Consider the following 27493-nt stretch of genomic DNA (forward strand, 5'->3'; position numbering starts at 1 on the left):
TCACTCTTCCCTGGACTGTCCTGAGATGTAAGAATTTGGGGGTATCCTGGCCCTCTGTAACTAAAACATCGATTAGTGACTTTTCTTGGGGAGGGCGCCGGGGGCATTTTCTCCATGATGGGGTCCACAGGTGGGTAACTTGGCACCTCAGCATCCCTAGTGCCTCAAGGTGTGCTTCCCTTTGTGTCAACTAGATGGAAGCAACCCAGCGCTGGCCAGACGCCACACTTGTGAAACTTCTGGCTTTTGTTTGTTTTGTTCTGTTTACAATGAATCTTTCTTTCCTTAACCTTAGATTCCTGCCATTGGATTATCATAATTATTTTTCAAGTGCCAGGCTTTTGTTTTTGGACTGTCCTGGTTTTTCCTTCTGCCCTGTCTTCCATAATCCTGCTCCTTACTCTGTCCCTCCCCATGGCACATGGCACCCTGCACCCCCATACTTCAGACTGCTCTTCCCTGCTAGCCGATTGTCCCTCTTACCTCCTTGGCCGTCATAGCAACCCTCCACTTACCTTTCCCTAATTGGTAGAGGGTGAACTGCCCCAAGCTATAAATGAGGGGGTAGGTTTAATTTCTTTTAGACGTGTTGCACTTTTTTAAAAACACCTTTTTTTAATGTTTATATTTATTTTTGAGACAGAGAGAGACAGAGCATGAGTGGGGGAGGGGCAGAGAGAGAGACTCACACACACACAGAATCCGAAGCAGGCTCCAAGCTCTGAGCTGTCAGCACAGAGCCCGATGTGGGGCTCGAACTCGTCAACCACGAGATCATGACCTGAGCCGAAGTCAGACGCTCAACCAACTGAGCCACCCAGGCGCCCCAGTCGTGTTGCACTTTTAAACAGAATGTTTTAAAGAACTAAGGCAATGAGACTACCTAGTGTTGATGAAGGCGGACATATTTCTTCATACGGTGCAAGTAGGAGTGTAATTGATTAGATCTTTCTGGAGGGCAATATGGTGAAAAATATCAAGAAGTTTAAAAAATATGCTTTTGTAAATACATATTTGTTGACCCAGCATTTCCATTTCTAGGTAAGAATGATCATAGATGCATATAAAGGATGTTAGTGTTGTTTAAGATATTGAAAAACTGGAAAATATTCCAAATGGGGTATGTTGTAGCTACTCAAAAATAGTCCTAGAAAACAGTTGATTAAAACTTGGCTCATCAGTACTGTGGAAATCTATGCAGTTATGATAATAGAAAAATGAAGTGAATTTAGTGCAAAGGTTTTCAAAATATATTAAGTGACAAAATTTGCAGGTCATTCTGTTATGTTTGGTTTGATGTTGTAATGGTCTCTGGACTCTGATTGGGTGTGAACCCAGGCTTTGCCACTTTCAAACTGTGTGACTTTGGACATGTTTCTTAACTTCTCTGTGTTTCAGTTTTTTTATCTGTAAAATGAGGGATGAACAGTACCTATTCAGAGGTTATTGATATGAGTAAATGATTAAAAACACGTACAGTGTTTATACTACTACTTGGCACATAAAAAGTGTTCAATACATATTAGCTAGTATTGGTAAAAAGTTATTTATACAGGGACACCTAGATGGCTCCGTTAGTTGAGCGTCTGACTCTTGATTTCGGCTCAGGTCAGGATCTCAGTTTTGTGAGTTTGAGCCCCACACTGGGCTCTGCACTGACACCGAGGAGCCTGCTTGGGATTTTCCCTCTCTTTCTGCCCCTACCCCGCTCACATTCTCTCTGTCTCTCTCAAAATAAATAAACTTAAAAACAGGATTTATACGTACATATATACATAGACACAAACATATGAAAAACAGGAAGGAATATATTACAACTTCTCTTTGGAGTCGTGAGATGACGGTGATTTGTTGTGGTTTTGTTTCTATTCTACAATTACTACTATGATGAGCTTTTTAAATAAGAGTACTACTAAGAATCCATAGACCATGGAGGGGGGTGGAGATTGTTCAGTGAGGAAATTGTCACGCTCAAATGACAGAATGTGTGTCTGTGTATGTGACCTGAGTAGGTGCCTGTCCCGGGGCGGGACTGAGGGGTGGGGGACTCATGTCTCTATACCACCAGCTGCAACTCTGTCCTTTCCAATAATGGCAGTAGCTAACTTCTTATTAGGCATTGCAGTTTACATGTACTAGGACTTTGCAGTTTGCCAAGTACCATCTGTGAAACATCTTATCTTCTAAAATCCTCAAGTAACCCTCAAATTCTGCCAACAGTGAGGCTCAAGTAGGCCTAGCGGCCGACAGCGCCCTGGAGGCTTGTGCTTTAAGGCAAGCGCAGGGCTCCGTCTTCCCACTTGCAGAGAGCTGGGGGGTGGGGGTGTGTGCGTGGGTCTGGTCACGGCCTGCTCTCCGGATTCTGGGCAAGCAACAGACAGGGTTTCATCGAGGTGGGGTAGGAACCAGACGAGCCTCAGCCTCCCTGGGATTTCTCCTTGTTAAGCCTGGAGTCGTGCAGAGTTTAAATCAGTTTGGTGTTAGGAGTGTGACAGGAGAAAGAAAGTGACCTGTTTGTGACTCGGTGACCAGCGATAGGAATTTCACAATCATTTTGCGTAATCGATCGGCCCATGAGGTACCATTGACTATCTGTCGCATAGACATGCAAGTTCTGGTTGTTGTTTTTTTTTTTAATTTTTAATTTTTTGGCACTCGTGGGACATGTTTTTGCTACATCAAAGCATTCACTCCAAATATTTGGGAGTGGAGGCATAAACACCAATCAAGCCTGCAACCCGTAGATCTCTATCTTCAGAAGATGGATTGACTGGCTGCCCCACACCCCCTTCTGGATTTGAAAGTTGACTTTCATCTGAGCCATAAGGATAACATTTATGAGGTCAATACCTCACCGGAAGTTTCGGCAAAGAAACTTCAGTCTCAGTCTCAGTCATCCTAACAGATGTTTGCTTAGGCAGGGCAGGACCCTGGTGGGCAAGCCTCAGAAACTGTTATTAAATGAGAACCTGTCTTACGCTTTGGGTTTCAGCCCTCTCACCCGCTTTCCTCCACAGTGCTTCCCATCTGCCTTTTCTCCCTCCCAGGCCAGCTCTCTGAGCAGACAGGATTGAGAAGAACAGAAGACTCAAGGAGCCTCTGGCTTTGGCGGAGAATGACCGCTGGCTGCAGTTTTACTACGAGGAGGTGGAGACCTGTTTTTGATCTTTGTAATGTCTCGCTTCCCCTTTTGCCCTGCTTCGCCACTTACCATGCCATGTCTCCAAAACAGGCGCGAGGATAAAACCTGTATAAACATTGGTGAAGTTGCCAAGTGTGTCCAGGAGCATGCAAGCATCTGGGGTATTTGCTGTGGAGACAAAGCAAATGACAGCAGTTCCTTGTGATGGCTTGAGTGCTTAGATGGATATTTCATGTTGGAAATGTTGGAGGTGAAGGACGAAAAAGGAAGCAGGGAGGGAAACTTGGAGAATTTAGTCTTCAGTGACAGGAAGATCTGTGTCGAGGGTGAGGCATTTCCCCTCCTGCCTAAACAAAGTAAAGAGAGGAGGTAATAATAACCATAATGATGATGGTGGCTTTAATATGTATTTACTCCGTCAGGCCTCCTTTCTATGCATTTAAGTACATGAACAACAACCCTATGAGACAGGTCCTGTAGCTGTAATTTACAGATTGAGACTGAGGCGTGAAGAGAGTAATTGACTTGCCCAGGGTCGCGTGGCTGTGAGGTGGGCGCTGGATCCCAGGAAGGCTGGCTCCTAAGTCATTTGTGCACCGTGCTGGGCTTTTCCTCTTGACTTCAGAACTCCCCTGGCTCACACCACTGTCTTTCCTCTGGGGCAGTCAGGGAGAACCCCACCTTGATGAGTCCAGGTGTACCGTGTGGATCCAACGGGACACATTGTCCTCGACTGTTACAGCCATGGAGCTGTGGGGCTGTTCCATTCCTCCAAAGTGTGTGGTTTCAGGCACGATTGTACTCTCCCAACTCGCTCTCTGCCAGACTGACTGGTTGTTACCATGTGGTCTTTCAGGTTCCTGAGCCGGGGATGGGAGTCCAGGTGATGGAAAGGCAGCACATACGTAGGACAGATGGGACGTAGGACATGGGACGTGGGAGGTTGGAGGACGGGGGCCAGATCTGGATGACACCGTATGGCAAGCTGGTTCATGACTGTTCGCCCCGCAGCCTCGAGAGCCCCCAGCTCGGTGCTTTGAAACCCATGGTGGTGCACTGGGAAGTGTGGGATGTAACGCAAGTCGTAATTCATTTTTCCAATAAAGCCTCAGACATCGCTCTCTGGGTAAATTAAGAACAATGGCGAGCCTCTCAGGAGGCAACAACACAAGGAAGTAATTGCATCAAGATGGACTGAGCCATGTCACTGCCCAGCCCAGCGCCTTTATAACGTATGGAGCTGGGGTGGCTGTTTCTTTGAAAAGGAATCGGGGGTTTGACAGGGGTCGGAAGTGATCACTGGCCTGGAGAATGCAGATGGAACTTGGATGTGGCACTTTTACAGGACGGGGATGAGCTCAGCAGCAAAGAGAAGGAGGGCGTTTTAAGGGGGTTGGACTGCAGGAGTGGACCTTCAATGGGATTTCCCAGCTGAATGTAATGGGAACATCACGGAGCCTCGGTGTGGTTTGACATCATTTAACAAACAAGAGTCATTGAACACTTCAAATGCCCCATGGTGCTACATGTGCTCATGGTGGGGAGAGGGGCACCTCTGGGGGGGAGGGATGCATACAAGGATATAGGTGTGGACCTGTCTTTGAGGGGTCCCAGTGTTGGGGGGGGCAGGTTCCGGGTGGAGGTACGTCTGAAAGTTTAGGTAGGGTTTATTTGGAGTTTCAGGCTGTGGGTTTGCAAGGAACAGCCTGTACTGAGGAGGGGAGGGTGGAGTGAGAAAGGCCTGGGGTGGGGTGCCGGGCGGTGGGGGGGGGGGAGAGAATGGATGAGGTGGGAAGGGGAGGGGGAAAGTGGCGGGAGGGGAAGCAGTATGGCTGAAGCAGAGGGGTGGGAGAAAGAGTTGGAAATTCCAATTGGGGCTGAATTTTAGAGAATGTTAAATGCCAGCGAGGGAAGTTGTGACTTGTGGCAATAGGAATGACAAAACCTGAAGATTTTAACTTTGCTGTTTGGAAAATGAGGTGCCTCAGGGAACTTTTGTCTTTAAGTCTTGATTCAGGACCCACAAGACATTGAAGTTCTCAAGCCGAAAGCTTCCTTCCCTCATTTATTAAGTTCTTGACTATTCTGAACGCTCTGTTTTATGCATAATGGTTGTAGGTGCCCGCCCCGTCCCTGGGGGAGTGTATAGTGGAGGTGGCTGGGGGGCTGAGAGAGTGCCCTGGGTCATATGGGCCCAGGGGCAGAGGCAGGGTGACAAGCCTGGCTTTCGGGCTCTTCTTCCTCAGGACGACAGGCTGACATCCTCTGAGGCCTAGCTCTGGCTCTCTCACTTCCAGAGAGCTTGTCTGGCTGTGATACAGGATCCCTTACACAGCATTGCAGAGAGCCGGCGTCTCTGGGCCTCAGGGGTTGAGGGAGTGGGGTGGGGTGGGATTGAGGGGCTCTGTGTTCAGGGGTCATTCCTAGGTTAGTCCAAGGCTCGTCTGGGGTCACTCACCCTTCCAATCCCCCCATGCCCTCTGGGGATCTCAGATACCGTAGGTGCACTACCCTTTTGTAGTTTTAGAAACTGGTTGATTAATGGAAAGGAATTGCTGCTTTTAAAAACTACTGTTTATGGGGCGCCTGGGTGGCTTAGTCGGTTAAGCGTCCGACTTTCGCTTAGGTCACGTTCTCGCGGTTCGTGGGTTCGGGCCCCGCGTCGGGCTCTGTGCTGACTGCCAGCTCAGAGCCTGGAGCCTGTTTCAGTCTGTGACTCCCTCTCTCTTTGACCCTCCCCTGCTCACGCTGTCTCTCTCTCTCTCTCTCTCTCTCTCTCTCTCCTAGAAATAAATAAAACATTTTATAAAACAAACAAACAAAAAAACTACTGTTTATGTCTAGAGTCCCTCTGTTCAACATCGAACGCTTAGAAGTTGAAATAGTTATGTCCTCTAAGTTAGAGATGCTGAGGAAAGATGGAGTGGAAACAAGTAACAAATACCTTTTTTGTTTTTAAGTAGGCTCCACACCCAACGTGGGGCTTGAACTCACGACCCAGAGATCAAGAGTTGCACCCTGTACCCACTGAGCCAGCCAGGGGCCCCTATGTATGGGGTCCTTCACTAGGGCCCAGGGGCTGAAAGACAGAAGGAAAAGGGGGGGTATGGAGCGGGTTGTGCCCCTGAGTTACCTGTGGAGTCTCCCTGACCACCAGTAATGCAGGTGAGCAGAGACTTCCTGACAACCAAATGATGCTCAGTGCCAGAGGATGCGCTCCCCGGAGAACCCTGGAGGAGGTGTGAGGCGTTAGGCTGGGCCCCAGAGGACAGAGGGAGGCCGCCGTGGAGGCCGGCACGCGTGGGAGAGCTCAGGCAGCATGGCGGCCGGGTGGGCCAGCCCGAGCTAGGCTGGGGGAGCCGTGCCGTGGCTCTAGGGGAAATGAGAAAGCAGCTAGAATTGTGCCTTCGCTGGCTGCCCCATGAAGTAAGGTCAGGGACAGTGTGCAGTGAAGGGTGATTGCCCAGGGTCCCCAGCTCTGCAAGCTTACTTTCCTCCTTTCGCCCGGCTTCGAATGTGCGGGAAAGACTCTGGGCAGGAGAGAGCTTTGTGCTGCCGGGCTGTGCACTTTCAGCCTGGTTACCTCAGGCGGCGTGGCAGTTGAGTTGGCTGTAGAGGCGCGTTTGGGGCTGTTGGGACCAGGAGGGATGGGTCTGTGTCCCTCACTGAATGTGCTGCACGATCGAGGATTAACCTTCCTAACACTGCTTTCTGTTGTCTCCCTTACAGGAGTTTGCTTTTCAACCTTCTCTCTCTGTTAGGAGAGTTGCTTCTTAGCTTTGTAAATTGGCAATGACTCCCTTATGCAAAACACAAACTCACATTAATAATTACCCTTCTTCCTATAACAGGTCCTGTAATTGGTCTATAATGGCCCGGACAAAACGATACACCAAATGCATGAAGTTTCTCATTGGTCTTCTGATTGGAACAGTCACTTTCATGCAACTAACACCTGTTACCAACCCTCATCCCAACTTCTCCGGGTGCCATGCTGGGCCTGGGGAGACAGAAGTGGCTGGGGACCTGTTGCACAAGAGGCCAGGCTCCCATGGAAGTTGCTCCTTGTTGTCAAGCCCTGTGCACCCCAGGAGACTTGGCCAACAGGGAAGCAGACTCAGCTAGGGCCTGCAGCACTGGAGTGGATTCTCAGGCTGTGATTCTCAAAGTGGAGAAGCTGGCCCCGACAGCCACATCCTTCCTGGTGCCCCCAGCAGCACACCGGGAGCTGCCAGTTTTGTCGGCAGTAACTTTGATCCTCTGTTCTTTCTGGATAAAGAGAAATTGGAACTTGTTGGGAAATATTTCACGTGGTGGCTGGAAAGTCGAATTCACTTTCTTGGATGGGATCCCATGAAATTGGGCAGCCTGTTATTCACCACCAGGTTAATGAATGAAAGAATCAGAGTGACTTGGCTTCAGCAAAGAGAGCGATAGGTTTGCTCGTATTTGGCTACTTAGGTGCCAGGGTTGGTGTCACACCCTAGGAGAGCAGTAAGTTTGTGGGAGTGGTGAGGCAGAGAGGAAGCCATGAGTGGGCCATGAATGCGTCCCCTCCCCTGTCTCTCCTTGGTTCAGATGCCACCCATAAACCTCCAAGGAGGGCACCTTCCATGTGTCTGTGACAGGCAGCTTCAGGTTTTCCATAGCTATTCTTTTGGCCTCATTCTATTTCCCAGATTGTTCCCTGGGCCCAGTTCCTCCTCCGGTGGCACGCCCCCCTCTGCCTCTGGCACCCACGGAGGCATCTGAGATGTGTGTGCCCTTGGCAGATGGTTCTGTCCCTCGCTGGTGGGGTGCACAGCTGTTGCCAGCCCAGAGGTCACCGCTCCCGACAGGCGTGAGGGCAGGGCGCCTGGCTCGGCTGACACGGACCGAGCCTTGCACTCCCAGGGAGTGCTCATCGGGTTGCTGGCTTTTCCTCAGCACTGCTGGGAGATTGGCAGGCGTGTTTCACACGCCGCAGGCTGCCGCAGCCTCTGTCCCGCCGAGTGCTGACTTGGCACATCTGGCTTTCCATGGCGGCCCAGCCACGCCTGCTCATATGGAAGTTTACGGCGTTTGGTGATGGTGATGTAATCTCGAGGCAATGAAAGGGAATCAGAGATAATTTGCAGGCTTCAGCAGGGCAGCCTTATGGTTAACTCAATTAGCTCCATTAATCCTTCCTAATCGTCTAAGGTAAACAGACGGCCTTTGAAGTTAGGCAAAACATCTTTATGAAGAAAGGAAAACATGAAGTGATCAGCTCCTTTTCTCTCTAAAGCACTTAGCATTGTGAATCCTCAACAAAACATTATGAGCAACAGCCACCTACTGTATTTGCGTGAGAGGGTCAGGAAGAGGGCTCAGGGAGTCTCTTCGGAGCCAGAGTGGACTGCAGTGGCTTGTGGTCTTTGTCCGTAGCAAGAGATTGAGTTGAATTGGTTGGAACAGGAGGTGGGAAGGGTTTGAGTTAAATGAGGCACCCTGCTCGCGAGCTGAGGTCTTTAAGGAAACCTAGGGTTGGCCGTGGGACACGGGTTCACCTAGACGTTGAAGTTGGGTACTTCCTTCTCCCCGTACCCTTCTTCTTGCCTTATGGGGAATTTCGAACATGTACAGAGAGGAAAAGGTAGGATAATGGACTCCCCTACATCTCCTGCCCAGTTTCAACACTTATTTTGACCAATGACCAACTTTCCATTTATTGCGTGTTGCTCACCTGTTGATGAATAAAGGAGGTCCCAACATTTCTAATGGAGGTTTCTTGTCTCTTCTTTCTTACAATTGAAATGGGCCAATGATTTAGGCTGACCTGGAGGTCTTCTGAGCCGAGGAATGTGCATCTGGGCAGGAGCAGTGGTTGGGTGGTGGGGTCTGGGAAGGCAGCAGAACCTGGGTCCATTGGTGGAGTTGGATGGATTTGTGAGTAGGGCTACCTTTTCATTTTTGTCTGTAACTGTGCACAAGGCTACTTATCCTCAGTAAACCAGCAAACATGGGCCAGAGCGCGTTCATCCCCAGGTAGGGACATAGCAATGGCGGTGTGCATGACAGCAGCCATGTCTGCCACAGCTTCTCTGGACTTGTTCTAAATCCTCTCACCTCTTCTCTGCCTTGCCTTAGAACACAAGGCCGCCCCTGCCAGGACACTGTGGTTCTGCAGCTCAAGGGGACACCGGGGCGGGGGAGGGGCTGAGACACCACATCTAGTGGCAGTGTTTTCCTGTGACAGTCCTGGGGTCGGTACCCCGCTGGAAGCCTCTGACACCGCGTCGTGACAGAAGTTTGGAGTTTGGGTGGGTGTTTAGTGGTGGGAGGAGGGACACTCAGTCTAGTAGAGCAACAGCAGCAGGCACACAGGCTTCCCAGAAACAGGAAATGTCTTTATGCTAACTACGAGCATTATTTCTGGTTTTCTACAGTTTTCCCCTCTCATCACACAAGCCCCACCTTGCAACAACAACGGTGAATAGGTCAGCGGTGCATGAAGTCAGTGTTTATCAGGCTTTGTAAAAACTATGGGTGTGTATGTGAGTGAGAGAGGGAGGGAGAAAGAGAGAGAGCGCGCGCGCGAGAGTGAGAGATGTTTTTTGCTATCTCTTTTGAAGACATGGAGAAAACCAAGAAAACCAAGGCTTCTACAAGCCATATATCCGTGATGAGTGCTTGATGTTTGCTTGGTGGTTGTTGGAAGGGAAGAAGGAGGGAAGTCAAAGTTGACTTCACTGCTTGAAGGTCAAGCCTCTGCATGGGGTCTTCTCACACATCTGCGCAGGTCCCTTCTCTTCCCAATGTCTACATGTTAGATCAGATCTCAGCCTTCCAGTGTCATGGATCAAACTACACAACTAACAACCTTTATCCAAAACCCTTAGGGCCAGATTTGTTTACAAATCACTTTTTTTATTAATTCTAGAAGGTTCATATAGTATATATTCTGTGTATTACACAACCCCCCCAGCAGACCACAGGGCACCCGTTCATGTTCAAACAAATTAAGGTTTCCAGCACAAATGGATAAACATTCACACTAAATGTGGTAAATATAAACAATAAATAGCCTTGTGTTGGTGTGCGTCAGGGTTTGTTGCCAAATGATTTTGACCCAGACTTCAGAAAAAGTCGAATTTTTAGAGCCTCTTGCATGTCGGGGTTGTGGGTCGGGGCTTGTGGATCTGTACCATCTACCCGTGATGACGGCCAAATCCAGAGCGGAAGCTCGGACCGTTCCCCGCGTGTATCCAGGTGTCCTTGGCTGTCTCCAGGTGTCAGCGGTGTCTCCAGCTGAGCCTGTCCAAACCCTCCTCCTGGCGCCCCTGTCTCCAGCCCGCCCCGCTCCGCTCCATCTCCTGCTCAGCTGACAGCAGCTCCATGTTTGGCTCCGGCCAAAAATCTCCACGCTATCCTCGAGCCCACTTGTTATCTCTGGCCCTGCATCCAATCCATCAGCAATCCGATTGTTGGCTCTACCTTCAGAATATATCCAGAATCTGGCCACTGTCCATCACTGCTACTACCATCCCTCCCTGGCCACCGTCGTCTCCCACGGATGATTAGGACGTTCTCCTAAGCCGCCCCCCTGCCTCCTCGTCTGTGCCCAGGGTTTTTTCTTCATACAGCAGCCAGAGTGACCCTTCCAAAGCACAAGTCACAGTGTGTCCTTGCTCTGCTCTGACTCTCTCCTGGCTCTCCATCTCGCTGGGAGCCAAAGCCGGCGTACTCATGGCGCTCCACCTCTCTGACCTCTCCGCCAGCCGCCCCTCCCCTCCTTCTGATCCAGTCCCCTCGCGTCCGCTACTCCTGGCCAGGCCAAGTCGTCTCCCACTTCTGCGCCTTTGCCCTGATTCTTCCCTCTGCCTGCTGTGCTTCCATTCCCCTCCCAGAATCCCGCAGGCTTGGATCCTTCGAGCATCAGGAAGGCCATCCTTGATGAATTAACAGATACACTGACACACAGTCACCAAACCCAGACTTTGAAAACTGCCTCTCTGCAGCCAAGGCATGAAATATTCTAAATACAAGCCAACAAAAGCTCTAACACATTAGAAAAGATCTATTAACGAAAACTAAGTTCCACTTACATCTACTCTGAGCCGTAAACAAAGCATTGACTACCATAAGGATAGAATTGGATGTCTTATTTTTCTCTGATGTCTTTGAAAGGCTGAGGACTTTCTTTATGTGCAAGCAGCGATTTATGACTTCTATTTATTTCAAGCCCTGCCCTATTAATTAATTAATTAATGATTGTAGGTGGCCCTAAGCTGTCCTCACAAAGTGGATTTAGCTTCATAAAATCTGTCTCGTACGGTCTATAGCACAATAGGTATGTGATATAACTCTTTTCTATGGTCGTCCAGAATATATGGAAGTCTAATATCCAGGATAGAAAGTTGTGAATTAATCAACTGTTTCTGACATTTAGAGCTTGAACAGGCAATTTTCAGGTCCCCCTTGCTGTGTGCTTTCGGAAGATCTCTCCTTCTGGTTCAGATATTGGTGTGGGCTTACCACACATATGTCTGATATTTGTGTCCAGCTACATCAGCCTGTTCATTTTGTAAGACCTGGGCTTCATTAAGGTGTAGAAAATGAGAACGGAATGTAGACAGAGAGTTGCCCGTTTTCAGAGACTAGATAGTCTGTGCATTCATAGATAATTTGTACATATAAAGCTTACATACTCATTTCTTTATAGAGAAACATCCCAGCTAAACTTTCACACACACTCCTTAGAGTACATGTTAAGGCAGACTGTATCCCAGAAAACTGGACGTCATACCAACCATATTTACATCTTCTTCACCTTTTTGATACAAAATCTGTAAGTTTTTAGAATTTGGTGTTTTCCTTCAAAATTCAGTAGAGTCACAGCATGTCCAATGATGAGTATCCAATGGAGGGAAAATTTTTACTGATTATGATATGCCTAATAAATTCTATTTTTCTTTATAGTTGATACATTTGAGACCTGTGCTTGATTTTTGTAGGACCAGCATTGTTTATTTTTATTTTTTCTATGTCTTCTATAATTTGAAGACAAATGGGAGAATATATTCCAAAGTATTCCTGTAGAAATAAGGTGGTGACTCAGCATAGCTAGGTAATAGGCATTGTATCGACTTTATCATAGCAGAAATGTTTTCTCGTTACCTGAGGGACAAAGTCTATGTTGTTATGAAAGTCTATTACATGAACAGTAGTTTAATTTTTTATTTTATTTAAAAATTTAAAAATATTTATTTTTGAGAGAGACAGAGAGAGAGAGAGAAAGCATGAGCCAGCAAGGGGCAGAGAGAGAGGCAGACAGAGAATCCAAAGCAGGCTCCAGGCTCAGAGCTGTCAGCACGGAGCCCAACGTGGGCTCAAACCCACGAAATGCAAGATCCTGACCTGAGTCAAAGTCGGATGCTTAATCGACTAAGCCACTCAGGTGCCCCCATGAAAGGCAGTTTAAAGGCAACAGTGTGTGTAAAATTGTGGGCTACATCATCCCACGGAAACAGAGGAACACAAGTAGAGAAAGAGGTTTGAGCAAAGAAAAGGATTTTTAGTGTAGTGTGTCTATTTGGTTGAGCTCTGGAAGCTTTTCCTTAATATGTTCAAATTGTATCTAATTAAGAATATGCCTGGTTGCTCTCAAATGGGTAATTAGGATTGAGTAGTGCTATTATTTGACCAGAAAACTACCCTTGAAAAAATATGTAGATTTAAAATAATGCTGGGGCGCCTGGGTGGCTCAGTCGGTTAAGCGTCCAACTTCGGCTCAGGTCATGATCTCACCGTTTGTGGATTCGAGCCCTACGTCGGGCTCTGTGCTGACAGTCAGCTTAGAGCCTGGAGCCTGTTTCGGGTTCTGTGTCTCCCTCTCTCTCTGACCCTCCCCTATTCACGCTCCCCTCTCTCTCAGAAGTAAATAAAACATTAAAAAAAATTTAAAATAATGCTTCTCAGTTTTAACTTGCACTTTAACTCTACACTGAAAATTAGGATAACTGAGTTTCTTTTTTTCCCTTTCTTCTTCTTTTTCCCTGCCCCTCCCTGCCCTATATCCTTTTCAATCCTATCCTATCCTGCTCTCTTTCCTGGATGTGGGTAATTTATGCAGGTACCTGAATGGATTGCTTAATCTCATGGTGCCTCAGTTTCCTTACGTATGAATGAGGGGATTGAGCTACATAATGTTCTTCAAGCAACAACAAATACATTGATTTTTTTAATCACAAAAGTTATAGAGGGACATAGAGGAAAAATAAAATGTTTAGAAAAATACAGATTTGCACAAAAGAACCTTACGCATTATTTCACTCCTCCTTAGGTAATTAATCTTTTTTCCCCTTTGCATTTGTACCCACCCATATACATTTTGTTTTTGTTTTACAAAATTGCCTCAGAGGATATATATTCCTTTATCATCTCATTTTTCCTTCACTTAATACAATAGTTTGCATATCTCTTTATGTCATTACATTTTATTCACCAAGATCTTTTTTCATGATGGCAGGGTATCTGATGCTTTGAATGTACCACGATTTATTTAAATAGTTTAGTATTATTAAACGATTAGTTTCTACTTTTACACTCTTAAAAAAATGCTATAATGATCATCCTTGTTGTTGAATCATTTTGCACATGTGTGATTTGGGATAAATTCCCAGAAGTGGAATTGCTAGGTCAAAGGATTTTTGTTATATAACGCCAAACCCCTCTCTACAAATTCTGTGCCAGTTTACACTTCATCAGCAGTGCATACGAATATCTGTTTCTTTTCTACTCTCACCAGCACTGGATTATATCATTTAAGACAATATGCTTTTAGATTTTCCATCCAGGATGGTCTTGAGGCAAAAATTTGGCTTCTGTGCCTACTCAAGATCCCGTCCTAAATAACAGACAAAGAAAACAAAAAGGGTATGGATAACATTATATAACAACCAAGTAAGCAGAAAGAATCTACCATCAAATTATTTCAGTGACTTTCTGGGGATGACAGTAGAGGGCTGGGTGGCGGTTGATGGGACAGAATGGCAGTGCTGAAGGGTCACAGTGGAACACGTGCAGAGGATCCTGGAGCCTCATCTGCAGAACCCGGAAGGGGCTCCCAAGTTTGGAGACTGTAGGGACCCCAGGGAGAACACGTGAGATGTGCCACTGAAAACATGTGGCCATCTAGAGGTCTATAGGTACAACCAGGGGCTCCCTACGCTCACCACAGAAGGATCTGGAGCCAGACTCTGACTCCCAGGCTGAAAAAAAGGGATGGTTCTTTCAGAAGCAAATGGTGCAATGCTTTGAGGAGAACCGGCAAGGTCGGTGTGGGGATCCCTTGCTAGAATGGTCAGCTCCCACTCTCTAACCCTCAGACCGCTGGACTGGTATCCACAGAATTATGTTGCACCCATGGGCCTAAATAAATAAGTCATATTTTTAAAAAGGACGCTATGAGAAGAGAGGAAATGGGAAAGCATTTCTGGAAACACAGCATAATACCGTCAGAAATAAAAGTACGGTGGAAGAGTTGTAAGTTAAAGCCAAGGAAGTCTCCTAGAATATGGGCAAAGAAGATGAAAGAAAAGGGAGTATGTATAACACATAGTAAGAGAGATAGGGATCAATCTTACTGTTCCAGCGTCTGCATAATAAACATTTCATAGAGAAAATGCGGAGGCCAATAGCAAAGAACAGAACAGAAGAGCCTCTTCCACAAGTTGAGTTTCAGCACAATGAATCAGAAAAGGACAACCTGAGACATATCTTTGTGAGGGTCCACAACACTAAGATTAAAAAAAAAAAAAAAAGATCCCAGAACTTCCAGAGTGAAAACAAAACGAAGTCACCTACTGAACAAGAGCTGTCAAGCTGACATGAGATCCATTGGCAATATTGATGTTAGAAAAAGAAAGTTCTCATAGATAATGGGTTTTTTGTAACCTAGAATTCTATATGCAGCAAAACTATCAATCAGGTGTGAGGACGGGCACACAAGTCTTAGCTGGCTTTCTAGGCACTCTTAATCAATATTGCGATCAGAACTTTATCTCAGCGAGTACTTTACTGGTAAAAACAACAGGATGACCCAGAACAAAGAAGATGATGGATTCCAGCAACGGCGTCTGCATTCGGCAGAGCAGTGAAAAGAAGTCACAGTACTACAGCTGTGTAGCAGACCAGAGAGCTGTCTGTCCATTAGGAAGAGGGGGAGAGTGGGGGTTTCTAGAAAGGCAAAACCCCAAGACATAAGGACGCAGGGAAAACCTGAGGATCTGAGGAAGGCAATTGACTGAGTGGGAAAAAAAATTCCATGTAAATTTGATACTAGATACAGTTTCCATTGAGCGGCAGGACCCATGGAAAAGACAATATATGTAATACCGTTTACAAAGTTAGGATAAATCAGCGCTATTAATTTGTTTTCAGAATTTGGAAACAACATACACAGAAAACTCAATTACAATTAGAGAGCAGAACATGACTGTTGTCAACATTGATTGTCTACGCGGAGACGCATAGGTGGGGGTGGGGGTCGGTGGGAGAGGCATTCGGAGGACACAGAGGGCTGGAGTCACCAGTGTCCTCTAGTTTATAACGTGGAGGGCTCGGAAACATTGCCTACGGTCAACAGAACAAGAGACTGACATTTTACATTGCTTCTTTTTTTGCAGTTGCAGAGGAAGAGAAGGAACTGAGAACTGCAATGTCTATTTTGTGGAGGGAGGTGGTGAGAGTACTAAATCCTCATTGATCACAGCAGCAAGGCAAAAGAGAATGTCTAAAATAAAAACTCAGGAAATTGAGGTACCAGCATTTTATTTAGGGATGTGGCAGTGACACCAGCAAAACCCAAATAGAAATTGTTAAAATTGGCTCTCCCAGGGGAATGATGGGGCAAGGGACTGTGGCTTCTCATTATAAGATTCACATGTCGTTTTTTTTTTTTTATTTATTTTTAAAAGCTGAACGTATCGTGAGACTTAATTTTGTTTATAGTTTAATCAACAAGTAACGCAAAAGTACATAAAGCTAAAGCGCCTTTGGTTCGTTCGATAGGGAAAAGAACATTAAACAAAATCTTACCCTTTAATTTGTATTTGCTTATTTAACCAAGTGGCTTATGACTCTTAAATTTCATACTTGGGTGAATTTTATAAAATGCAACAGAAGCAGCAGGTCCGGAGTTGGAGTGCCCTGCTTTCATGCAGGCTTCTCATCTTCCGGCGGGGAGAATGTGGGCAGGTTACTTAGATCTCTAAGCCTCAGTCTCTCATCCTCGACACAGTTCAATATAAGGATATCGCCTCCCTTACACAGATGACACGTGCAAAGTGCTCAATAAAGGGTGTTTATTAGGGTCGTGATGATTATTACGGACAAAACAGCCTCTGGGGGGAGGGGGCTCAAAAGCGATGGAAAACAATTTACATATCTTGGAATTTGAAGGGAGTCAAGAAGTGAACGTCTTCGTGAGCGGCCATTGGTGACAGGCCCGCGGGGTTGTCCTGCTACAGGGACAGAGACGTTCCTGCTGTGCAGGTGCTTGTTCTCCTTGCACTGTCCTGAGCTCCTCTAGCTCAGCCCGCCTCTGTCCTACAGGGTCCGTTCAGTTTCACCCGGAGTCTTTAGTGCTCGCCTGCCTTGTGCCCAGCCCTGGAGCAAGGAGTGCAGACACCACCACCCCCCCCCCCCCCCCCCCCCGCCGCTGCCCTCCAAAGGAAGAGTTGGCTCACGGTCTGGGCAGGAAGTCACCATAATGGCCCAACACCTTACATTTATAGGCTTCGAGCTGTGTGCCAGGCACAGCTCCAGGGGCAACACCATGTCATTTGATCCTTCCAACACCATGAGGCGGACGCCACTGGTGTCCTCCATTTACAGATGAGGACATTGAAACAAGGGCTGCGCAGCTTATCACAGGCAGAGCTAGGATTTGAACCCAGGTTGGCCAGCTTTCAACACTGCAGAGCGTGGGCGTTCTGTAACAAACAGGACATGCAGAATAAAACACACACAAACATGCCCAAAGAGAGAGACCGCTGCAAGGCAAAGTGCAAAATGCAAAGGGCAGATTGGCAGTGGGATATTTTTCACCTCCGAACACCGGGGGTGAGCGCCTCCATTTCTTGCTGTTTGCGTGCACCATCTCCCCTTGGGATGCACAACCACGCCTGCCATTTCCCTGGAGGAGAATAGAAAATCTATGCTGTTCCTGCCTGATGCTGCGTAAACCACCGCACACTCTTGATCCTGGCTTGGCACCTTTGGCTGTTTTCTCAGCGCAGCAAAGCGTTGCGTACACATAGAGTTATTTGTTTTTAGCCACCTCTGCCATCACACGGGGCCAGCTCTCAGGGTCTATTTCTGAGCCTGTTGAAAAGAGGAAGCAGGTGCTAACTTGAGTTTACTCCAGCTGTGGCCTTGGAAGAGCTAGGATGTGTAACACAGGCCTCCAGTCCAACCTGGAGGCCTTCCACGTGGAGGTGAGGGCTGCTGGGTTGGTCACCGTGACCTGGCTACAGGAGATGGGAAAACAGTCTGTTAGCCAGTTATTTAAGATGTATCTGGTGGGGCACCCGGGCGGCTCAGTCCGTTAAGCACCTAACTTTGGCTCAGCTCATGATCTCATAGTCTGTGGGTTCAAGCCCCGCGTTGGGCTCTGTGCTGACAGCTTGGAGCCTGGAACCTGCTTCGGATTCTGTGTCTCCCTGTCTCTCTCTGCCCCTCCCCTGCTCATCCTCTGTCTCTCTCTCTTAAAAATAAACCTTAAAAATATTATGATGTATCTGGTAACTGAAGCAAACCACTCTCTGGGGGATTGGAGGTTAGAAATAGAAATAATAATGCAAAAGGCATTGACTTAAATTTTGCAACAAGTTAACCCAAGGACATGATTAAAAAAAATTAAAGGGTTCAAGGGAGCTTAAGTGAAGAATAAGCCTTTTCCTCATTTCTGGACCCCAATCCTATAGTTTCCATCTCTTGAGGCAAACCCTGCTTCCTGTTGATAAAGAGATCTAGAGATAACTGATGTGGAACAGGCGTGAGAGTGTGTGTGTGAGAGCGTGTGGGGGCATACACCCACATACACGCCCATTTTATTCACACGGGAGCAGAGCATAAGAAACACATCGCACCTTGCTTCCCCCCTCCCCCTCCCACTTAATATATCCCAGAGATCAGCACATTTGGAAACTTTTCATTCTTTTTCTTCAGGCTTGCCTAGCGATCTGCCATGCAATGTATCACATTTTATTTAAGCAGTTCCCTATTGGTGGGTATTTAGGGACTTAGGGTCATTCAACGCTCTTGTAAAGCATCTGGTATTATTGTCTTAAGAGATAGTCACACACAGACAGATTTAAAGAAGTCAGCAGGCTCTTAAACCTACATGTTGGATGTGTTTCTTGCTATTATTGTATTTTGATCACACAAGACAGAAGACGGTGGCTGTGCCTGTGAGTGTGTTTTGCACATGTGGGTGGATGTGTGAATGTGTGTGCCTACACAGGTAGGTGTACATTATGCTGTGTGACAGATGTACTCTTGAGAAACTCTGAATGAACCCTTTTATTTTTAAAACTGGAATATGAAATTTTAAATGCCCTGCGGGTGGGAAGATGATTTGTTATTTAGAGGAAACTTGCAGAGGAATCCTTGTGTCAGAACAAAATGATGGCTGCTTTTTTTCCCTTTTTAAAAAACGACTTCATTGAGGTATAATTTATATACAATAAAATGCCTTCAGTTTAAGTGTTTGGCTTGATGGAGTGTGACAAATGTATACATTCGTGTAACCACCGCCTCAATCCAGATACCGAAAACTTGGGGCGCCTGGGGGGCTCAGTCGGTGGAGCGTCTGGACTTCGGCTCAGGTCATGATCTTGCGGTTCTTGAGTTTGAGCCCCACGTCGGCTGTCTGAGCTGTCAGCACAGAGCCTCGAACCTGCTTTGGATTCTGTGTCTCCCTCTCTCTCTGTTCCTCCCCTGCTCACCCTCTGTCTGTCCCCCTCTCTCTCAAAACGTATAAAAACGTAAAAAAAGTTTTAAAAAGATTCAGAAAACTTAACCCCATGCCCAAAAGTTCCTCTGTGCCTCTGCATTCACTTCTCACGCCCCTTTGCCTCCAGATCACCGATATGGTTTTTGTCACTGTAGTTTGGTTTTGCCTGCTCTAGAACATCATATCAGTGGAATCCCACTTGACATTTGGCCTCTTTCTCACAGCAACACATTTTGTTGCATGCATCCATAGTTCATTCTTTGTTGCCGAGTGAAATTCCATCGTATGCCTGTAGCATGGTTTGCATCTTCCTTTACCTGTTGTCGGTCATTTGGGTGGTTGCCAGCATTTAGCTGTTATGAATGAAGCTGCCGGGAACATTTATGTATAGGTTGCTGGCTTCCCAAGTGACTCATCTCCATAATTCAGTTGTGCAGACTCACTTTAAAGTCAGGCCAGTCATCCATTGAGCCAACATGCACGATATGTACTAAATCCCTCCCATGTGCTGGTCAGATGGGGACTCTGCCCTGCAGGGAGAGACGCAGAAGCCCGCGTAATATCTTTGCGCTGCCATGGAAAGTGTTTGAGAAAGAAGCGACCCTCGTCTCCCCTTATTTTAGGAAAGTGAGTGGTGCTATTGGGAGCCTGAGAATATTTAATTACAAGGGCGCTCTGTGCTTTCAAACGGTGCACCTCGCTCGCAGTTAGGGCCTGGTAGCAACCTCCTCCCCAGATGGAGTCTTTAATCAGCAACATCAGTGCCCAGCAGGTGCTCAAGACTTGCCCAGCGTCGTGCTCACCTTCCAGGGTTTTCCAAAGCAGAGGTGAGGAGGATGTCTGCTGCGGGAAGGTCTCCGGCTCTGTCTGGGTGCCTCTCCCGTGCCGGGTGCCTCCAGAGACTAGAGTATGACTGTTAGCAAAACGTCGTGTGTGGGACTTGGGAAGTGGGACCCCTGTGGGTCACAGCTATGCACGGCACTACCCCCTAAGCAGGCCGCCCGCTGCCGCGGCCTCGGTGGGAGTTCTTGCCGGACAGGTGAGGTGTGGGGGCCTGCTGACCGTGAGGCCAGAGTTGAGGGTTCGGGCTTGGAGCCCAGGCTGTCCGGCTCTGGGGCACTCATTTCACAGAGGCCCCCTCCCTGGCCGTGCTGTACTGGCCACTTGCCTTCCTTAACCTCAGCTTTCTCACACATCTAGTGGCGCTCACAGAACTTATTATCTTACGGGTTAATTGTGAGGAATAAATGAAATAGTGCGTGTGAAGGGTTGTGAAGTCGGGCGTCACCCGAGGAAGTGCCTGTGATAGTTTTGGGCTTTTCAGAGGCGGCCCTTCCATGGGTTTCTGTGGTTCAGGCTCTTTCCCCGTTGCCTTGCTCCTCATTCACAAGAGGGGAGGTCTTGTTTATGCCCAGAGTCGGTTTTCCCCAAGGGCTCAGGGAGGCAGGAAGGGTGCCGGAGGCGTTGCTCTGTCGCCAGCCATCAGGGCTGGGGAGCCAGTCAGCTGCAGGTTTAGAGGGAGAGCCGGAGGCCTGTGGGAAGAGAGGCCTGGCACTAGGTGGTCATAGAAGGCTCCCAGGCTGGCTGGGGTTTGGGGACAGAGGCTCCGGCAGAGTCTTCTCTCCTGTGTGCCCCAGGCAGCCCTGGGTGGGAATCCTGCCTAAAGCTCTCTGAGCTCCAGTTTTTCCATCTGAAGAGTAAGGAGTACTGCTGGCCACACGGGCAGTTAAAGGAGCTAATGCAGGGGCACCTGGGCGGCTCAGTTGGTTGGGTGTCTGACTTTGGCTCAGGTCATGATCTCGCAGTCCGTGAGTCCGAGCCCTGCGTCAGGCTCTGTGCTGACAGCTCAGAGCCTAGAGCCTGCTTTGGATTCTGTGTCCCTCCTCTCTCTCTGCCCCTTCCCCATTCATGCTCTGTCTTGCTCAGTCACTCAAACATAAATAAATGTTAAAAAAAATAATAAAATAAAAAAGAAAGGAGCTAATGCAGGTAGAGCACCCATACAGTGTCGGAGGCATAGGGGGCGCTCAGAAGGTCCACGGTCCCCCTCCCCTTCTTCTCCCATGAGCAGCCCGTGACCCCTCCGGTGACCAGGGCTATAGCGTGTTTTGCCCCCCGGTTCCCCACGGGCTGGGCATGAAACTCTGGCCACAAGCTTTATTTAATATTCCCAACTCCATAAAACTGTCAGATGTCCTGGAATAACATGTAATAATAACAGCTTTGGGCAAGAAAATGCCTTTTGTGTCGGAGCAGAGCTTGACAGAGTGGAAGGGATATTGGACTAAGCAGCACACTTGAAGACTTGGCTTTTAAACAACAAGGGCACCGGCAGTAACTGAGTGTTTTGTGCCAGGCCCCGTGCTGAGTGCGTTACGTAGGCTGTCTCGTTTCACAAACGTGACAGGGTCTGTTGTTAGCTCCATTTCAGGAAGAAGCGTTCTGAGGCCCAGAGAAGGGAGTCCCTTGCTTCAGGCCAGAGAGCCGGTACGGTCACACCTAACCACCATGTACCGAGTGCCTCCTGAGTGCCGAGGGCTTTGCGTGTGTGTTTTGTGCCATTTTTACAACAACCCATTTCACAGATGATAAGACTGAGGCCACGGCTCAGGGAAGGCCCATAATCGCCTGAGTTGGGATTCAGCCCTGGTCTGACCCCGAAGGCTGGGTTTGTCTTCCCCACTGTTGTGCTGCCTTGCTCCTGGCCTCAGCTGGAGGGGTAGCCAAAGGCACTAGAGGTCGAAAGAGAACAGACATGGACATACTAAGACTCATGAAGTGCAGGTAGGAGTTTCAGGGCGATTTGATAAACAGGGTTGCATCTGGGACCGTTGGGAGGAACCTCGCGTACAGGAGAAAGAGCTTAGAACCAATCCTGGGAACGGCTGGGAGGAGGGAAGAGGCCTCCTTTCATGTAGTGCCAGCTGCCTGGTGGTGACGGCAGTCGACAGCTTGCTGGAGTTTTGCAGGGCTGGGCACCTACGTCGCTTCGTTTTCCGGGCCTGGTCATTGTGAGCACAACTTGTGGTTAAATTAAGTTGACCATGCGGTTGCTGCACACTCCATCACGTGAGGTACCTGATCACCCCGCAGTCATGTGCATGGAAGTCCTACCTCCCTACATGGATTCTCAGGGCCTCCTCGCTCGACCGCTGGGGCCCAGCCAGCCCTCCGTGGCCATCTGCCCAGGCTGCAAAGCTCTTTGTTGCTTTTGGCATGCCTAATAGCATAATTTCTATTTTTCTGTTTGGAAGTGCAGTTCATCGGCATCGAGGCAGCAGTGGGTGCTAAAGTGGTTTCTGATTGCTATCTTGAATGTTAATATCCTAATACATTTTATCGTCGATGACCTGTCCCCCCCACCCCCACCCCTTGCCACAAGATCTCACTTGCCCTCTGCAAAGAGAGGCAGGCCACTCGCCTTCGTATTCGAAGTGAGCCCATCTCATTCCTCTGCCGTCTCCCTCCCTGCTTTTCACAGATAGCATTGTACTCTGCCAATGCGGTCCGCAGTCGTGGGAAACCTCTGAGTTGGAGGATATGAGAAATTGTTTCATTTAGCCGGCAGGGTTTAATAGAGATGATCTAATCTCTGAAAGGCATACATTATTTAAATTCCATGCTTTTGGACAAGAGGACCCCTGATATTTGTGGCGGGGACAGGATTTTGGTTTGGCTCTGTTCAGTGGAGCTGACTGGTGGTTTTCCTGTTTGTAATTTAGTGTGGGGGCTGGGTTATGCTTGCAGCAAGGGTGGGGTGGGGTGGAGGGGTGCAGGGTGGGGATTCCTCGTGGTGAGGGTGCTGGAAAACATTTTCTTTAGACAGAAACCTAAAATCACAGATTCTTGGGCCAGAAAGAATGGGGAGAGTCATTCCCTGGCATCACCACTCTGTTAACTGGGTTTTCATCTGGATCCCAAGCTCCAGATCCCAAACTCAGGTGAATGGCCCCGGTGGGACAATGTGAGAACTCTCCTCAGTCCTTCACTCCCTGCCCTGACAGAGACTGGAGACCTCTCTTGGTGGATCTGAATTTTTAAAAAATATATTTACTTATTTATTCTGAGGGGGAGAGACCCAGAACAAGTGGGGGAGGGGCAGAGAGAGCGACAGAGAGAGAGGGAGAGAGAGTGAATCTTAAGCAGGCCCCATACTGTTAGTGCAGAGCCCAAAGCGGGTCTCGAACCCACAAACCATGTGATCATGACCTGAGCGAAAATCAAGAGTCGGATGCTTAACTGACTGAGCCACCCAGGTGCCCCAGTGGGACTGAAGTTTTGAGAGAAACCTTGAACACTCAACCATTAAAGACTGAGTCTGGGGGGCGCCTGAGCAGCCCAGTTGGTCGTGTCCAGCTTTGGCTCAGGTCATGATTGCACCATTCATGAGTTTGAGCCCCGTATCAGGCTCTCTGCTGTCAGCACAGAACCGCTTTGGATCCTCTATCCCCCTCTCTCTCTGCCCCTCACCCGCTCATGCTGGTACGCACTCTCTCTCTCTCAAAAATAAACATGAAGAAAAATATTTAGAAAGAAAAGGCTGAGTCTGGAAAGAAAGTGGGGCTCACGGATGTCTCAGGGAACTTGTACTGTGAGGGGTGTGAGGTGCTAGGGGAGGGACCTGGAGAATATCAGTCCAAGGTGAATTTTTTTTTTTTTTTTAACCTCACAGACAGTATGTGGCAATCGTGGGAGAGCTACCTTTTCTTTCCCTGCCACCTGATTTGAATGTCGTGTTTGTACAGATCACATGTCTGTCTACCTTCCTGGGGGGGTGGGGGGAGTTTGGAGCAGCACATGATCCCAGAACAAGCTCTCAGAGTTCTGAACATAAAGTCTTTCCCCCTCCACGAAGCTTTATTCGGTGCCTGCTGACCAATGGACCGTGAGGTAAGCGCTAGGTATATACATAGAATTCTCGCAGTCTGCCTCACCGAGGAGATGGACATACGGACAGTGTGTTACAAGAACTGTGGATCAGATGTGCATGCGTCCCGTCGGGGCACAAATAAAGGGGTGATCAATTCTGACTGGGAATATCTGGAAAGGCTTCAGAGAGGAAGGGCTAATTGACCTCAGCCTTGAATGAGAAGGTGTTCACCAGACTGACCCTTTCTAAGTGGTGCTTGATGAATGTGTGCCTCCTCTTGGCTGGAGGCAATGAAACAGGAAAGGAAGGGTAGTGGTCCCTGCCCCCAGGAATGTCACAGCTTGCTGGGGAGACGGGCCTGGCACGTACGTACGAGCCAATTAAAGCTCTGCGCCGACAGATGGAATTGCGGAGGCGAGGACAGGCCACCGGGGGTACTTGGTGATCCAGGGTTTCCAGAGTTACTTCTGTCTCATGGAGAACACAGTTTCTGTAAGGAGAGTTCAGACCTTGCAAAGATGTCAAGTGGAAGAGGCCCGGCGTTCAGACTCGACTCGTCAGGCCAGTCCTGTATAGAAGCAGCTCGCTGGATTTGGGGGAAGGGGGCAGGGAGGAAGTGAGGGTGGGTGGAGAAGGCTGATGGTAAGAATGTAGCGGTATCGGCTCACCCTTTACAGCCCTGGTAGAATCTGGGGTTTGCAAAACACACGGCTGGAGCACACGGGCCCTTCAGCGTTGCACGGGCACCGCGTGCACTCCCAGCCTTTGCTTATGCTGTCTCTGTCCCTTCCACCTTGAATGACTCCCCTTTCTTGTCTTTGTGAGGTCTTCCCAGACTGCTCTCCGACGCTGATTTCCAACTCGCCAGATACTTTATCGGTTATCCTCTGTGGCTCATCACCAAGCTGGGTTCAGCATTGTTCTCCGTTTTTTAACTCCTCGATGAGACTGTAAACACCTTCAGAGTGTGAATGGCATCTTATGCTTTTCTTTCCTCCCCTGTGAGCAATTTGTGTAGTATAGAGTACACGGGTTTCTCTAGACGGTCTTGCCATTGAATCTCAGCCTCGCCACTCGCGCTCAAACGCCGAGCTCAGCTTCCTTATCTGTAAAGTGGTGTAACCCAGGGTTTCTCAACTTGGACACTATTGGCATCTGGGGTTGGATGATGCTTCGTCGTGGGGACCATCCTGTCCGCTGTAGGGTGCTTAGTGCGATCCCTCGCCGCCACCCGTTAGATGCCACTGGCAGCCCTCCCTTTCCAGACACGACCATCAAAGAACGTCTCCAGATAATGTTTGTGTCCCCAAAAGGTTCCCGGTGTCAAGTGTCCCCTGTGCCAAGTGTCCCCTGTGCAGCAAGATGGCCTCCAGTTGAGAACTACTGGGATGGCATCACCCACTGGGTCTATATCGGACCTCCTCGTGCTGCATCCGGAACATAGTACACATTCCACAAATGCCGATTCTCCAGCGTTCCTGATTCACCCCGCGCTTGGCACACGACAGGTTGATGGACTGAGCGGAGCCGTGACCCTAGGTTTTAGCAGGGTGGGGTGGAAAAGTCATGGAACTCTCCGGCTGCCTCCACGATGCACTAACAGAGCCACTATCATTTTCTTAATTGCAGATTGATCTGGAGCCAGAAGGAAGAGTGTATGTGATCATTGATCTGTCGGGGTCGTCGGGTGAAGGTAGGAGGATGTGACCTCTCCGCATTGTTCTCTTCCACTGACCCTTTTGTCTAACGGTGTCTCCCTTCCCTGCGTGGCTGGGACATATGACGGTGACGTTTAATTAATTGGCACCCTTCAAAGGAAAAGGTTATTTTGAAGATGCTTACGCCTGTGTACCAAAAGGGACCAGCCATCTGTGAGCTCTGGTGGAGCAGAGGGAAGATGTTTGACTTACCAAGTGAGGCGCTTCTGCACGCCGGTGCGCAAGGCAGCCATCAGTGGAGCGGCAGCCTCTCCCCGGAGGCTCGCGTGGGGTGTGTGTGAGTGTGGGGGGAAGGAAGTAAAACCAGTTGGTCTAACGGTATTCTGAAATGAAACAAGTAAGGTGTCAAATTTCAGAATCTTATTTTTTTTTTCGAGCTTTTATAGAAGTGTTACTTCTTTTTACGGTTCCCCACGCAGGCAAAAGCCCTGCTTTCAGAGAGAAATAATGGGGTAAGGGAATGTCTGCTCCCCCACTGGCTGATGAACACTGGTAGATGTTCTCTGCTGGTTGGATTTTCCTTCTCCCTTCTCCTTACACCCTCTTCTCTCCATCCTCTCTTGGGCCACTTACTAGCTTTGAAGGCTTGCCAGGGGGTGAGGACTGGGCAGTCAGAGGGGAAGGGAAGACTGGACAGTAAAACCGTGTCCACACAGAACAGGAGCTGGTGGCAGATGTGGGCTCTAGGGATGCTGGGAACGAGGGCTGAAATTTAGCAGGGCCATCTTTCTTCTCCTCTCTGTGCACAGGAGGACAGAACAGTTGGCTTTAATGTCATGGCAGAGAGATGGATGGGCAGGCCAGGGCTGGTTCCTCCTGGCAATGAGAAAAAATAATGGAACTCGGGCTGCGGCAGTCTGTAGAGAAAGACAGTCGGCTCCCTCACATCTGGCTGGGAGACCGGGGTCTTTTACGGCATCTCTTCAGAACTCGGGAGATTACAAGCGCAGAGTCACAACACCACATGGTCTCCTTGCTTTAGGGATGAGCTCTGGTTTACAATTCAGTAGTGGGAGGAGCGATTATGTCCGCCAACTGCAAGGAGTGGGGCGAACGATGTGCTTGACAGTTGTGCCTGCTGATTGTCATTTGGCTGATTGATCGCCCAGCTTTACCAGGTGTTTGGAATAATTCAATAATTGTGTGTATACGGGGCTTATAATAGAATTCAGTCCTCTTTGAATAGATCTCAATTATTTGGCACAGGTTTAAAACTTTAAACATCCTTCCAAAATTGGTCTCGTACATTTTCTTCTCTTTATTGCAATTATATTTTGGTGGTCCCCGCTTTCCTTCTCTACCCTCGGCTCTGAGCAGCCCAGAATAGAATCTGCTGTGGAAGATTCAGGGATTTAGCAATATTTAGTGTGAAATATTTAAGATGTGCCAGAGGGCCTGAAGAATAATACAATGAGCAAGTGAACGCCCCCACCCAGATTAAGAAATAAAGCAATGATTTAAGGTGGAACCTTGCACTGCTTTTACCATAATGGGTGATCCCAAATTCAGCAGACTTGAAAGTATTACGGTGGCCTCCTGATTGTAGATACTGGCGAAGCCTCTGATGAGCAAAATCAACGCCCCCCTTTCCTTTACATAATCTATATGTAATAGGAAAATTAATTGAACGTGCCTTTCCTGTGCCAAGATGCTGGGCAACCAGTAAGAGGCTTAGGTTAGTTTTTTTGCTTTGAAAAGAGGAACAACTCATGAAATTGTGGAAGACATCCTTTTTCACATCAGACAGAAAGGACAGGGACGACTGAATGAATAAATCAATCAGA

The 27493-nt window shown here is 48.2% G+C and overlaps 1 protein-coding gene across 9 annotated transcripts in view; it reads left to right on the plus strand.

The window, feature by feature from the left end:
• The window catches only part of PRKCE (protein kinase C epsilon), a 493249-nt gene that overhangs the window by 154676 nt on the left and 311080 nt on the right, over positions 1-27493 (plus strand). For 3 of the 9 annotated variants that reach the window (XM_039222525.1, XM_039222528.1, XM_039222530.1), the window contains one exon: positions 25621-25684. In XM_039222525.1, coding sequence (XP_039078456.1) covers positions 25621-25684 — 64 coding nt within the window. The other 6 variants (XM_039222526.1, XM_039222533.1, XM_039222534.1 and 3 more) reach the window with 6 other exon arrangements.

The sequence above is a fragment of the Hyaena hyaena genome, unplaced genomic scaffold (genome assembly GCF_003009895.1).
Source record: "Hyaena hyaena isolate Hyena2069 unplaced genomic scaffold, ASM300989v1 scaffold_1147, whole genome shotgun sequence".
Classification (NCBI taxonomy): Eukaryota; Metazoa; Chordata; class Mammalia; order Carnivora; family Hyaenidae; genus Hyaena; species Hyaena hyaena.